The sequence below is a fragment of the Arachis stenosperma genome, chromosome 1 (assembly GCF_014773155.1).
Source record: "Arachis stenosperma cultivar V10309 chromosome 1, arast.V10309.gnm1.PFL2, whole genome shotgun sequence".
Lineage (NCBI taxonomy): Eukaryota > Viridiplantae > Streptophyta > Magnoliopsida > Fabales > Fabaceae > Arachis > Arachis stenosperma.
The window spans coordinates 46,200,609-46,216,780 of NC_080377.1; the positions used below are offsets into that span (position 1 = coordinate 46,200,609).

Genomic DNA, 16,172 nt, shown 5'->3' on the forward strand with positions numbered 1-16,172 from the left:
ATATAATTGGCCCAGAAACCTTTTCAAATGGTGGTGTTTAAGTTGAAGTTTAAGTTTTAGTTTAAGGTCAAACTAAAACTTAAACGTGGAATTGGAAGAAAGCACCCCAGGAGTGTACATAGTCGAACACGTTTAACCTCCAGTTTGAGGTCAAACTGGAGGTTAAACTTGGAAATGAAGAAAACAACCCCTGGAGGCAATTAGGATCAAACACGTTTAACCTCCAGTTTGAGGTCAAACTGGAGGTTAAACTTGGAAATGAAGAACACACCCTGGAGGAGAAAAACTATCGAACATGTTTAACCTCCAGTTTGAGGTCAAACTGGAGGTTAAACTTGGAAATGAAGAACACACTATAGAACACGTTTAACCTCCCTTGCTTGAGTCGTCACTTTGTTCTCTTGTCAACCTTGCCAATTTGATGCCAAATATAGACTATTATACCTCGTTGGAAAGTTATGGATGTCAGCTTTCTAACGCAACTGGAAGCACCTCAATTGGATCTCTATAGCTCACGTTATACTCCAAGGAAGGTGAAGAGGTCAGCTGGCCTGATTGCATGTTGGTACTATGCTCTTCTATGCACATTACGGGGCTGTTTTCTCCCTCAATTTTTAGTATCCACCATGCATGCCATATATGCTTGGAAAGCTCTAGATGTCTTCTTTCCAATGCATTTTGAATCACCTCTTTTGGAGTTTTGTAGCTCAAGTTATTTACGTTTGAAGAAGGCATGGTCAAGCTGTTCCATATAACACGTTTAAGCTCCAGTTTGAGGTCAAACTGGAGGTTAAACTTGGAAATGCTCCTGGTGCCTTTCTTACTTCTGGCGTTTAACCTCCAGTTTGAGGTCAAACTGGAGGTTAAATGTGGAATGCTTCTTGGTGAGAAAGAAGGTGTCGAACACGTTTAACCTCTAGTTTAGGGTCAAACTAGAGGTTAAACGTGGAATGCTCCTTTGGTTCAAATCATCATTCTGGCGTTTAACCTCCAGTTTGAGGTCAAACTGGAGGTTAAACGTGGAATGCTCCTTAGTGCCTTCTCTCATTCTGGCGTTTAACTTCCAGTTTGAGGTCAAACTGGAGGTTAAACGCCAGTTACAGCATTTCCTCTCTTCTCATGATTTTGGCGTTTAAGCTCCAGTTTAACCTTAAACTAGAGCTTAAACGTCCTATTTGATATTCAAGCTTCCTTTATTGATTTTGTTGCTTCCTTGCCTAGCCTCTTCTTCCCTGAAATCATCCAAACAATTTCATCAAAGTCTTGCAAAATTTCATGAGAATTCATCCATTCATAGCATTCAAGTAATATCATTAAAAACTCATGAAATTTGCATCAAAATCATAATGTTTTGGATAGTTCATTGCTTTGTTGTTCATTTAACCATTCTTGGTTACTTTAAGCTCAAGAAAATGCATAAAACAACTAAAACTAACAGAAAAATGCTAGTGAAACTAGCCTAAGATGCCTTGGCATCACAACACCAAACTTAATACTTGCTTGTCCCTAAGCAAGTCCTGAGATAATTGAGAAGAAAGTATGAAACATAAGCAATTACATTGGCTCTATTAGCAAGCAATTGAAGTTCATCAGAAGGGTTTTATGCAGAAAGTTGTAGCATCACTTTTTCATTCTTATCAGGTAGGATTATCACTTTTTATTGCATCCATTAAACACTGCTATGGCCTCTTGTTATTCTTATATCCTTGGCAAGTTTCTTTTCTTTGTTTTTCTTTTTCTTTGAGCTTATTTGCTCCTTGTTGCTCAGTGTCATGTGTTGCACAAGCCTTTGGCATTTTCTTTTTCTTATCAGTGCGCTACACATATCCACTACAGGCATTTTAGTTCACATTTCTTCTTGAGACATTGGTGCCCAGCACCTCTTTGTGTGACTAAATGTTTTGTATTTAGGTTGCTCTTGATAATGGACTTTTGGTTGATAATCCCGGGTTAGTTAACCCAAGTTACCAAGTGTTGAAACACTCCTCAGAACCTATTCATCCAAGCATATCCTTAATACATAAACACCACAGGCATTTGTCTCAGAAGTTCAAACCATTGGTGCCTAGCTTATTTTCTCAATTTTTTTTGCTTTTTGGTTGCCCTTTTTCAGTGGCTTTTTCTTCTTCTTTTTCTTTCTTTTTCATGGCCAAAGACATTTATTCATCAAGATCCATAGACAGCATCCTAATTTCCACTAAAAGTGACAATTCTAACTTTATTTCTTAGTGAGCTGACTATTCAATCAAACATGCATACCACCACTTAATCTTATTTGATTTCTTACCAAATGGAATTGAGTTACTTTTGTTCAAACATTTCTTTTATTTTTGGAAACAGAACAAGCAGGGCAAGCATACTTTTAAGCAAGTGAAGTTTATCCAGACACTTAGACTATCACTTATTTGGAAATTAATCAAACAGACAAACAAAAACTGCAATGACTCAAACTTAAAGCAGGGGTGCATGCAAACTTCTAATATCAGCAATTCACAGTACAAGCAATTAAGTGACAATACAACCTTTTAGCATCTTCTTTGTTGTTCATCATCCTTCCTAGCCTTGGTGCTCTCTTTGATGATGATGTATATTCCTTCCATGAGATTGATTGTCTTCCTGCAAAGCTATTAGAAGTTGCTTGTTCCCCAAGCACTTTGAGAATTGGTTAGCATGCATGTATGTTTGTAGGCCTCTGAACTTAGATTGGTGTGTGAACACCAAACTTAGTTCCTTGCCATATGCAGCAATTTGGATCATATGCAGAAAACCTCATGTGCTTTTATTAAGAAAATAACTATGAACTAGAAATTAAACTATTGTTTAAGTAGTTTCCCTGATTGGTTGGAGCTAGTGACTAGTCATGCTGAGGTAGAAATGTGCTTTTAATGAAGTTTTTGGTGGAACACCAAACTTAGAATCTCACATTCACCCTTGAATTGTTTTGGTGTGCAACACCAAACTTAGCTCCTTGCAATACAGATAAATCTACTTAACTCTTTTATTGAAATAACTAGAAAAGAAAAACTACCTTTGGTTGGGTTGCCTCCCAACAAGCGCTCGTTTACTGTCATTAGCTTGACCTGCTGTTCCTGACTTTCTTCCTTTTCCTCCAGTTTGTTAAGAGGAATGACTTCAAGTGGATAAAGGAGCTAGTTAGTGCCCCTTGTTGTGAATGCCTCTTTCCAGCAAGCTTTCCCTTGTAATTGGCTTGAGTGAACTTGCTTGTTGGCTCAGGAGTTGGATTGTTCTTCGACCTTCTCTTCTTCATGGATATGGTCCTTTGTTTCTCGGTCACAATCCTCATTTTGGTGCTTGTTTCTACTGCCTTCACATCCTTGATCTCAGAACTTGGTTGTTGTTGGACAGTTGGAGTATCCTGTTCATCAAAAGCTTCCTGAATTTGTGGTTCAATGAACCCTTCCTCTTTGCAACTCTCTGTTTCATTGGAGTGTGATCTCCCTTGATTGACTTTCTCCCTTTCTTGTTCTTCTGATTCCTCCCTTGGGTTTGCCATGGTATCACTAGAAGAATTGTGGGTAGGGATTTGCTTTGATAGATATCCAATTTGTGCTTCTAGCTTTTGAATGGCAACACCTTGATTTTGTAAGTTGGATATCACTTCTTCCTTAAAGCCTTTCAAATCGGCCACATCTCTGCCCATAGTTGCAATCATTCTTTCTATCCTATTTAATTGATCTTGAAATTGTTGGTTCGGATTAGGTTGGGCAGGTTGATTATCTTGGCTGTGATATGGTGGCTGGGAGTATATGTTTTGTGTGGGCTGATAGATTCCTTGGTTGGAGTGTTGGTAGTGGTATGACTCTTGTGTGTAGTGGAATGAGTCTTGTGGATAGTGAAATGAATTGTATGAATTTGAGAAGGAATTTTGTGCTGAGAAATGCTCAAGTGATGAAGAATTTGGATATGTAAAACTAGGAGGTGAGGTTGGATAATTCAGAGGTGATGGCTCTTGATGAATGGGGTGTGAATAAGTGAAATCTCTTTGGTTTTGATCTTCCCAGCCACAACTTGAGTAGTGATCAAATTCACCAAAACATGGACCATTTTGTGGCGCTGGGAAGTACCCCGTTTCCTGTTCCTGATACTCCCACCCACCATGAGCATAATAACATGAATCATTCTGTGGTGGTGGAGAGTTTCTCATGAATTTTGATTGACCAAAAGATGATGGATACTCCTTTCTTTTTTTGCAATGTGCTCAGTCTCAAACAATACTCATCCAAAGATAGTGGAAATTCCATAGTGAGGCAATATCACAAACAGCTAGTGGTTAGTATGCTAACAAGTGAATAAGCAAAGAAAACAAATTAAAATTTGCAGAAATTAGCAGTAATAAACTGAAACAAAAACTATTAACAAAAGAAAAGAAAAATTGCTCAATCTAGTTAACTTCCAATTGGAGAATTGTCAATCGAAAACCAATCCCCGGCAACGGCGCCATAAACTTGATGCGCATAAACTTGTTATGCTACGAATTTAGGAAATTGCACAAACGGCAAAATTCCTTCCGGCAAGTGCACCGGTTATCGTCAAGTAAAAACTCACAATAGAGTGAGGTCGAATCCCACAAGGATTGGTTGAATGAGCAATTCGAATTAGAAGTTTGATTAGTTGAGCGGAATCAACTTTTAGATGTGAATTGCATAAAGTAAATGTGGCAGGAAACGTAAATTGCAAGGAATTGAAATTGCATAAACTTAAATTGCGAGAATTAAGGTGCGAGAAAGTAAATTGCTGAAATCAAAAGGGATGGGGGTGATTGCATGAAATTAATGGCAGAATGTAAAAGAAAGTGTAGATCAGAAATGGGGAGTTCATTGGGGTCAGGAGATATTGAAATCTCCGAATCAAAACAACTTCATCTCTTCCTCAACCAATGCATTCATTGAATTTTTCTTGGCAATCTTATATGATTGGATCCCAATTCCTTGGCTCACCAATTCTCTCTAAAAACAAACAAATTCCCAATCCCTTGGTTTAAATGTTCATAAGAAGAGATGTAGCTTGATCACTGATTATACCACACAATTTCATGGACCACAATTTGGTAGGATTACATGTCACAATATCCATCCAAACCCCAATCCAATTCACTGTAAGAAAGCTTCTCTAGCATGAATCCATCATTCCTTTCCCAAGGTTCCGAAGGATTCCAATTATGGGTAGTTTCTTTCCCAAGACAACTACCCAATGGAGTTAGATCGAGAAGCTTTCTAACAAAATTCAAGAGAAAAGATTGAAGAAGAAGATAAAACTATTATTGATTCATTGAATTACAATAGAGCTCCCTAACCCAATGAAAGGGGTTTAGTGATTCATAGCTCAGAATTCAATTACACAAGATGAAAAAAATTCCGAAGAGTAAAAAGTGTCAACTAACTTAAATTCTATCCTATTTATACACTTTCTAAATTGAGCTTCTGTTGTGTTTCTTGGGCTTTGAGGCCTTTCCTTGATTTCCTTTTGCTTTAGGCTTATGGTCCATAATCCTGATGAGGCTGTGATCCAATTCTGTAACATTAATTGAGCAACTTAGTGATAACAAGTAATGACACAAGACTCAACAATTTGAAGTTCCAGACTCATCAATTCTTCAAGCCCAATCTCATAAACCATGATATTCACTTGGGTTTCATGCCATAATAAGTTTAAGTTAATATTTGTGCTCAATTGCTAACTTAAACTTCAATATAATTGGCCCAGAAACCTTTTCAAATGGTGGTGTTTAAGTTGAAGTTTAAGTTTTAGTTTAAGGTCAAACTAAAACTTAAACGTGGAATTGGAAGAAAGCACCCCAGGAGTGTACATAGTCGAACACGTTTAACCTCCAGTTTGAGGTCAAACTGGAGGTTAAACTTGGAAATGAAGAAAACAACCCCTGGAGGCAATTAGGATCGAACACGTTTAACCTCCAGTTTGAGGTCAAACTGGAGGTTAAACTTGGAAATGAAGAACACACTATAGAACACGTTTAACCTCCCTTGCTTGAGTCGTCACTTTGTTCTCTTGTCAACCTTGCCAATTTGATGCCAAATATAGACTATTATACCTCGTTGGAAAGCTATGGATGTCAGCTTTCTAACGCAACTGGAAGCACCTCAATTGGATCTCTATAGCTCACGTTATACTCCAAGGAAGGTGAAGAGGTCAGCTGGCCTGATTGCATGTTGGTACTATGCTCTTCTATGCACATTACGGGGCTGTTTTCTCCCTCAATTTTTAGTATCCATCATGCATGCCATATATGCTTGGAAAGCTCTAGATGTCTTCTTTCCAATGCATTTTGAATCACCTCTTTTGGAGTTTTGTAGCTCAAGTTATTTACGTTTGAAGAAGGCATGGTCAAGCTGTTCCATATAACACGTTTAAGCTCCAGTTTGAGGTCAAACTGGAGGTTAAACTTGGAAATGCTCCTGGTGCCTTTCTTACTTCTGGCGTTTAACCTCCAGTTTGAGGTCAAACTGGAGGTTAAACGTGGAATGCTTCTTGGTGAGAAAGAAGGTGTCGAACACGTTTAACCTCTAGTTTAGGGTCAAACTAGAGGTTAAACGTGGAATGCTCCTTTGGTTCAAATCATCATTCTGGCGTTTAACCTCCAGTTTGAGGTCAAACTGGAGGTTAAACGTGGAATGCTCCTTAGTGCCTTCTCTCATTCTGGCGTTTAACTTCCAGTTTGAGGTCAAACTGGAGGTTAAACGCCAGTTACAGCATTTCCTCTCTTCTCATGATTTTGGCGTTTAAGCTCCAGTTTAACCTTAAACTAGAGCTTAAACGTCCTATTTGATATTCAAGCTTCCTTTATTGATTTTGTTGCTTCCTTGCCTAGCCTCTTCTTCCCTGAAATCATCCAAACAATTTCATCAAAGTCTTGCAAAATTTCATGAGAATTCATCCATTCATAGCATTCAAGTAATATCATTAAAAATTCATGAAATTTGCATCAAAATCATAATGTTTTGGATAGTTCATTGCTTTGTTGTTCATTTAACCATTCTTGGTTACTTTAAGCTCAAGAAAATGCATAAAACAACTAAAACTAACAGAAAAATGCTAGTGAAACTAGCCTAAGATGCCTTGGCATCACCGCTACACTACCTGGCATTGTGATCTACACACTCAATACCCATCGTGGCAAGTCATTGTATGACTCTTCCCAATCTCTTTAAATCTAAGTCACGACTCTCTGTTTAGCCATCGAAACCCTCCTGCAAGTCAATCTGAAACCGAAGTGTGCCTCCGTGGCATTCTGTAGTACCTTGATCGAGACGGTAGAATCAGCTCTAATCATGGGCAGTATGAATGCCGATAGGACATGATATGATCAACAGATATCAATGTGGCTAGACAAGTGTGAGGACCATTGTATCGTTTTACCTCACAAATACTTCTACGCTGGCGAAGGCTAACCCAAATGAGCCATGGGCACCCACTGCTGAACTCCTTGCACTTACCATAGTACTTGCGATGATCGGATTCCAATACCTTGTACCCAACCCCACGGTGAATGGTATAAGTCTTCACGCTTAACACGACTTTTTCTTTATCCTGAAACTTCTGACCAACTTGAAATTCAAATACAACTCCTGTATTCTGTGTCTTTCTAGCTCCGAAACCAACAGGTACTCTGGGATCTTCCTGAGGTGCTATGGTATCAAAGGCTAGAGCTGAGAAGTGGGGGGGATACTGATTAGTACCTGAACTAGATGCTCTCCCACCCACAACTGGAGTTATCCGTGGTGTGTCATCGTCACTGTCATCAGCTATCGTGACGGGCTCTACATCATCATCATCATCATCATGCAGTGCATCCTCTACCCCATCGGGTACTCCAACCTCACCGAAGACCAGGACCATTGCAAGAGAATCACGCGTCGCAATTGCAGCCTCCCTCAACAGTCCAGTCTCACCAACCCATGGATCACCACTGCAGTTCAGATTAAATGTAAAGGAAGGAGAAGCAACTAAAACTGTCTCAGGTGCAATCTCCGGCACAACTGACGAGGCAATAACAGGCATGGAACTAGAGCAGGTTGCATGTCCTATGGATTGTGGATTCTGATTTGAACCTCTAGAACTAAATACCACATCCACAAGCTTTGCCAACAGCTCTGGAGTCCTCACCTCGAGAAACTGACGACGACAATGGAACAGAATCCCAAATATTCGTCACTGCTAATAACGAATGAATCGTACTTCATATCATCGCGTAAGATGGAAATCAGAATTCTATAGAACAACTTCTCCATGCGTTTCACGCCATGCAGACCTAGTTTCTAGAGTATAATATTCTTAAACTCAGTAAAATTCGTGGAAGGTTTGAGAAAAACACTTAGTATCAATAAACTTAATTTCTGATTGCATTTTTTTTCAATAGACCCTCTATAGTGCACAAGAGTTACAAAACTCTCATCAATAGCCATTGTGAATCTCACTATGGTAAAAAAAATTCACATTGAGCTCATATTTATAAACGTTAGTACTCTATAAATCGAATTAAGTATCTTCGATTTAATCATATGGTGCCATATATATTAAATCGACCCTAATGACTTCGTTTTATCTAAAAGGCTACGTATCATCATAAATCAAATTGAGTGGATTTGATTTACCTAGCAATTGAAAGTTGAATCTCTTTGCTTCGATTTAGTACGTGTTTGCTTAAATCGAATTTAATCAATTTGATTTACATAGAAATGCAACTTGAGACTTTGACATAGCCTTTTTCATATTGGAACATCTGCTTAATTTTGAAGGAGAGTTGGTTTATTAAAGTAAATTGCCCAATTTAATTTTATATTTCTTTTGCTCTGGAAAAAAATTCATGCTAGTGACTTTTGATTGTGATGGTAATGTTCGCGCAGTATTCTTGTGAGTGAAAAAGATAAGGCCCAAAATTCCTGAAAAAGAATAAAAAGAAAAGAAGAGACTGAGGAGAGGGGTTTATATTCTTGTGACTGAAACCGTTGCAGCATCTCTGGAATGAAACAAAACAAAAAGACAAGAACCTTAACTAGGAGAATTCTTCAATGGACCATGTTGAATGAATGGTTGGGATTAAAATAACTTTATAATTACATGTAAAATATCTTTCTTGTTCTCATAATTTGCTCGCTTTCCACTCTAACTTCTCTCTTTCATCTTCTCTTTTGCATCTCTCCCAATATGGTAAAAAACCAAAACCATTGACCAATATCTTAAATTATTAGACATGTATTGACGCCAGAATGAAGAACAATGAATTTACGGGTTTTGTAGGACAGTGATAACAGAAATAATTTAGTGTTGTATGTACGAACTACTATTCCTTTACTCTCAAAGCTGGCCAAAGAGTAATAAATTTAGGGGAGTTGCTTATCATTGTTAATTGGAGAATGAAACAAGAAGAACAACCACACACTCAAAGCATAAGCCTATTTAGCAAGTGTTTTCTCTCATTTAAAGTTTTTTCTATAAAATAATATATAGTAATTGAAAAATGATAAAGTGGAAAATTTAAACAGCAGCATAATGAGTTGAAGGTTGTGTTTAACACACAAAGAGCAGAACATCTTATGCCATGAAAATGGTGATTTTCAATGAAGAGAAAAAGATATTCTAAAAAAATTAAAATAAGAATAGAAGTGTAATTCTATTATATTGTAAGTTATATTTTTCATCAATGATCATCAAAGTCCGAAATTCTCCTTGTCCATAGAAGACAAAGACTGCCTTATTTTTAAAATATATATATTCTAACATATATTTCATATAAATTATTAATTTAGTAGTTAATTTTTTACGTAAAAAGTAAAAATTGTAAATCATATTAAGCTTGTGATTTGTGATGTCCACTCCAGAGTCCAGACTCCAGTTGTTCTTAGTGTCGCATCCTACTTACGATATTGGGATAAAGCGTATCTTTTTTTTTTTTTTTATCTTTCTTCTTTCCCCACATTTTATAATAAAAAAAATTGTAATGATACAATAAAATAAGCGCAAGTGATTTTAAGGCTTCGTTTGTTTTCTAAAATTGGAATGGATAAATCACAAAAAATACATTAAATGATTTTATCGATATACCTAATATTAAATATGTATTCTCAAAAAATATTTTAGAAATTAAATTTTAATATAATTTTTTATGAATATGATTAAAAAAAAGATATTTTTATTATTAAAATTTGGTAATTTTCGCTAAGTATATTTTTTTTGTAACTTTTTTATCAACAACTAATAATACTTTTAAAATTTAAAAATATAAAAATTAAATTTTTATTATATTTAAATAATTATCTAAATATTCCTATAAAATTTAAATTTTGATTCAAATGCATAATACATAAGCCGTTTATCACTTACAAAAAAAAAATAATACTTTTCTTAGACATTTTTATCACATTTTTAAATTATTTAAGGATATATTTTTATAGATAACAAAATTTAAATACATTTTTATCAATAACAAAATTATTCAGATATATTTTAGTAGTTAAACTAATTAAAATTGAAACTGAGAGACTAAAACTAAATATTATGTCTATTTATCAGAAATCAAAACTAAAATTTCAGTTTTAAACCAAATTTTAATTCTTTCCACATCTCAAGAAAGTGAGTAACATACAAAAGAATGAAATTTATAATAGAAACTAAAAATTTAATGACATTTCTTTCTAAAGATACTCTCGTTTACCTTTTCAAATTACAAATCTACTCGTCTCTATATTTATCTTAAACTAAACATGATACTACAACATTCAATACATTTTACACTAAACACAGTACAGAGACTAAATTTAATTTCTATCAAATAGTCTCTGTTTTTTAATCTTAATCTCCCTTTCAAACATAACCTAATTGTTGTAGAACCAGACCGGATTTTCATTTTCAATGATCAAACTATGAGATAGCCAGATGGGTAAGATTTTTAAAACCTTGAGCCAAACGAGCACGGAAGGTATGCACTAGTACCGTGTAAAAATACATAAGAAAATATCAGTAAATTCATCCATCACAAGTAAATCATACATTTAGATACAAAACACAAGCTGGAAATGAGCGAGTTTCTTCTTCAACTGGAAACAACTCAGGCTTCTACACGAGCCCTTACTTCATGTATTTTTGCAGGAATTTCCTGTGGAAATCATTCCTTATGGTATCATTGATGAATCGCTTGGCCACCTTGGTTTCACCACGGGCTTGGTTCTTAAACACCACATCATCGTCCCACCTAAAACAACCAAATGCACGCGCAAAACAGTTAACCAAAATAAAAATCATAAAGAAACCTAGCCAATAACTGCCGTTTTGGTTTTCAAGGAATATAAATCTGTAGATTCAAACCTTCTTTTCACGCTGAATGACGTAGGATTATTTAGCAAAGGGTTTCCTCGCAGAAGCTCTGCCTCCTTTACTTTAAGCTCTTCCTCTTGTTCTTGCCGTTCCTGCACAAGGACAACATACAATTAAAAGTAACATACTAAGAATCATGACAACTCTATTCAGACCCAGCAACTATCAGCTGTAATACACAAGCAGAATGGCTCGAGCACCATCCCTCCCACAACAAAGTAAATAGACAATAGTACTAGTATGGGAGAAAATGGAAAGAAGAGTTTGAGATCCCCATCTAGAGAGTTTCAGAGGCATGACTTGACAGGTTAAGTACAACAAAAAGAGGAGATAATAACTTTACCTTGCGTAGCTTTTCTTCTGCCCTTTCCTTCTTTATTTGTTCGAGCTCGGCCATCAAAGCTTCAGTGTCATCCTCGTCGTCATCGTCATCGTCATCATCACTGACATAAGTTAAATGACACTTAAATTAAACTATAATTCAACTTGTTTGATTCCGCAAGTTGAAGTAAGAAGTTTGACATCAAATACCAGAAAAGGAAATTTAAAGAGAAAACGACAATAGATCCCTGACCTTTTAACTCGAACATAAATCCTGACTAATTGAAAATATAAAAACATCCTTCACCTTCTAAAACGCGAGACATCCAAGTCCCTCCGTGGGACGGAAGCATTTAGATGTCTCGCGTTTTGAAGAATGAGAGACGCTTTTTGAATTTTCAATTAGTCAAGGATTTATTTGTCTTCGAGTTAAACAATCAAAGACCTATTTGTCTGTTTCTCTAATTTAAAATGCAGCAGCCAACAATACAACAGAGGACAAGGAATTATGAGATTGAAAATATCAGCTGCTAAACAAAAATAAAAAGCACAATGTGCTAAAATGACAACATAGAATTATTCACTTGGTTTGAGTTTATTTGGATTTGTTTCGAAATAAATGTGACAAAAGGAAAACATTTAATTGCTAATCCAGTAACTTCCAATGGTGAAAGCAATGCTAACACTTACATCCGCTAATAGTTAAGTGTCTATAAGTTATAGGATGTCATTTATATTATAGCATGTGTATATATATAAGCACCATTGCACCAATAATATATTTTGATCCATTTGTAATCACATAAGCATTATGTGAAGTCTTATACTTTGAATGTGTAAATAAAGTATCAATCAATTATTGCTTTGCAAACCATAAAATCAAACGATAAACATGCATAAATAATGAGCTAGAATTATTCCCACAAGGCTATATGCAGAAAGATATTTTGTCATGTTACTACTTTCTAATACTAGCATGCTTGCAGATTTGAAGCAGTAAAGATGATTTTAATTAAATCAGTGGCACATAAAGGATGCATGCTGCAAACTCATGCAAACACTCAATAGCTAAAATTTAACTGTATTTCAGATAGCAAACCTCTCATTGTCACTTTTGACTTCAACATCAGAATCATCTGCATCAATACTACGTGCAACAATGCGATCTTCAATGTCTCTCCTTGCACCTGTTACAATAAAGACCCACCAAATGAGAATACTGAATGTAGAATGCTGTTCTGCTTTCTCTCTTTCTATTTTTCAGTGAAAGCCCATGCTCAAAATATTTAATTTTTAACATTCGGTAAAGAGAATACCTTCCAACAAAAGATGGCTACCCTTTCCTCGATCTCTGTCATCTGCCAAAACATAGAAAATAGAATATTAGAATATAATAGCTTAGAACAAATAAACAGCTAGAAATTGACATATCCCCAACCCACAAACAATAATAATAATAATAATAATAATAATAATAATAATAATAATAATAATAATAATAATAATAATAGAAGCTTATCCGAGATGAGTTATTGCAGCAAAAATTTTTTAAAGAGAATCACTATTGAAATTTTTACCGTTATAAGATTTATTTTTCGATGAGAAATGCCTCCGCTCACGCTCTTCTAGCTCATCACGTAGGTTCCTTCTCTTCAATTCCTCCTCTGTGTCCTGGCCTTCTTTCCTGGAAAATTTAAAACGCATTCATTAGGGAGGAAAAGATACACCAGTTAAATGAGGGACTAACATTTTAACATGCATCATTGACATGGAGAATTTTTTCATCAGTAAATGATCAAAGGTGCAACATAACCAAAGGAGAGGAGCAATACATGAGAAAGACAGCGAACATAAAGATAATATCAAAAGTTTACACAAGAGAACATGAGAAGACGATGAAAACAGCCATGACACCCACACCTAACTGTAACCACACTGATTGAGAAGTTTTAGCAAATAAAGTTAGTAACCCTATCGCTTCAATCACTTCACCACCATCTAATATTCTAATATATGAATTCAAAAGAGCTTTTCATTACATTAACCCAGAAAAAAAATTGACCGTGATTACTTTCCAAACTTTCCATTATTCAATCTAGGGCACAGTGAAAACTTTTTTGCCCAGACAAAATTGTCCCAAATTCCATATTGCACCCCAGATGATATTACAACTGCTTCAAGGTACAAAATATATTGCAAATCATAACATCGTGCAAATATAAGCAAAGCATATACTTCTCTGTTAACCTACCCAGTTCATTCCTTATTACCTACCTATTTGGCTAATTGGCCTTTTTCTTATTATGGGTGTCCTGCATCTTCTGTTGGGAAAAACAGATACATATTTTGCTAGAATGAGTGTGATTATTCCTATGGTTGGGTGTGGCTGGTATTTTAGGTCATTCCAAATATATCTGCAGTTTATCTGACAAAAGTATTAATCTGGATATCGTTTGTGTGTTTCATCCCTAATTTGAACTAAAACTATAATGGGACCTAAAATTTTGCACCTCCAGTCTTGTTTCATATAAGAAATGAGAAATTATCATTTTTGTAAGTCCAAAAATTGCTAATAAATGTTTACTTTTGCTGCTCTAGCATGAAGCTTCCTTTTCTCCGTACATGGGTGAATATCTTGCAGCATTTTATAATAAAACCTACATACTAGAGATCATTGTTTTTCTTAACCATGGAGAAGTTCTCAGAAAATCTAAGAAAAAGAGAAGTCAGGGTAATAGGTAACACTTTCCCACCATCAAAGCAACAAATTTCAATAAACTGATATTTAAAATTTGGAATTCGCAATTGCATTTGATTGCCGGAATAAAAAACCCAACAAAGCAAAATAGATAAGTAAATAACCAATTAGGAGGATCTATAATTTCTCATAACAAATAATACCACTTGCGACAAATCTAAAACTACAAAAGAGTTTCAACTTTCAACCTAAACTATGAAGTCATTAACTCTCTAACACAACAGCTTGCGACTTCTCAATTAAAATCTTCACAGAAAACCTAATTCATGTTCAATCCCAAATTTCGAGTACGCGTAACGAAACCCTAGACTCTCTTTTCAATCGACACGATTACTCAACATATCACACAAAATTCAGAATTGAATACAAGAGAAATTAATTTCCGGGGCGGGGGGAGGAATCGTACCTGGGCTTGAGGGTGGTGTGGGAAGCGATGTCCCTGGAAGAGTATTTCTGTGAGGGACCGAAAATTCGGGTACCGCCTTGTTCGTTGCCACCCTTCGCCGGAGCCCATGTAGGTCGCGCTGCCGTCGTCATTTGTGGTTCTTTCTTGGATCAACGAGCTTCCTGAGACGGAGTTTTAAGGTCGTCGCTGCTTCTGATGCACGGATTTGGTTTTGTACAGTAACCGCCAGAAGATGATGACGATGACGGAAGAGGAAGGGTAAAAAGGACAAACGAGAGGAAGGAAGAGGAATAAATACTTAAATAGTGCTATGGGATGAGAATGAGAAAGTTTTATGGGCTCTTCAGATGTATTGGCCTTTTTATATTCGGCTTGGGATGAGACCGAATTTGGTCCTACCGATCTTGATCTGATTGGGCTTCACGCATTGAGATGGTTTACGACAAGTAAAATCAAACTTCATTACTTCACCAAAAACAAAAAGAAAACACTTGCAACACAACCAATACAAAAAGAAAAAAAAAAAAAAACACCTCCCACGCTAAAAATATATGGCAATTGCCGGGAGACCCAAAAAAAAGCTGCGACTAGGATCCCTCATAAAAATAGTTAAGTCGAACAAGTAAAATCACAACTCGTAGAGAAGTGAGTCAGTTCAACTCATATAACTCACAAGTAAGGATTTTGAGTCGAGCGAGCACAATTTGTCTTTTCTGACTCGTTTTTCTTTTTTGTTCTTTTTGAGTATGTAAAGTTTCTTTTGAATTACAAAATCTCTTTTACTTGTATGGATAAAAAATAAAAAAATTACAAAATTATGAAGTAATTTTGTTTTACAAAATAAATAAAAAGGATAAAAGAAGAGTTAAATGGACCGACTTATCTAACTCGTTCACTCAGACGAGTCTCGTTTAAAATTTTCTTAACTCGTTTAAAATACGGGACAATTCGTTTTTCTAATTCTTGCTCATCACAGGTGATGAGTCGGCGAGAACTTGTCCACTCGTTTGTTTATTTGACATCTCTAATTGTTTTAAAATTCTTTTAAAATTAGAGTGAATTATATTTTCTCTGGCATATTATATAAAAAATCTATTTGGTACGTCTTTAACACACAAAATAATCATACATTTAACTAATTTACATGGTTTAAATTTGATAAAAAGAATTTTTTAAAACCTGACCTAAATTAAATATATTCTAAAATGTGATTCACATGTTTTATAGTTTTAGAAAAATATAAATGATGCAATAATTATCTAGAATTTAATTTAAATATGATATTCTATATTTAAATAAAATATATAAAATAAATTATTTTATATTTTTATGTATTAA

General features: G+C 35.5%; 1 protein-coding gene across 1 annotated transcript; it reads right to left on the reverse strand.

Annotated features, from left to right (window-relative positions):
- Positions 1-10,854: 10,854 nt before the first annotated feature.
- LOC130940856 (uncharacterized) lies at positions 10,855-15,150 on the reverse strand. The gene is made up of 7 exons (XM_057869126.1): positions 14,835-15,150; positions 13,248-13,354; positions 12,987-13,028; positions 12,770-12,857; positions 11,693-11,792; positions 11,341-11,441; positions 10,855-11,227 (listed from the first exon to the last, which is right to left on the reverse strand). The coding sequence occupies exons 1-7, from the start codon at positions 14,963-14,965 to the stop codon at positions 11,104-11,106; spliced, it is 693 nt and encodes a 230-aa protein (XP_057725109.1). The 5' UTR covers positions 14,966-15,150; the 3' UTR covers positions 10,855-11,103.
- Positions 15,151-16,172: the final 1,022 nt, after the last annotated feature.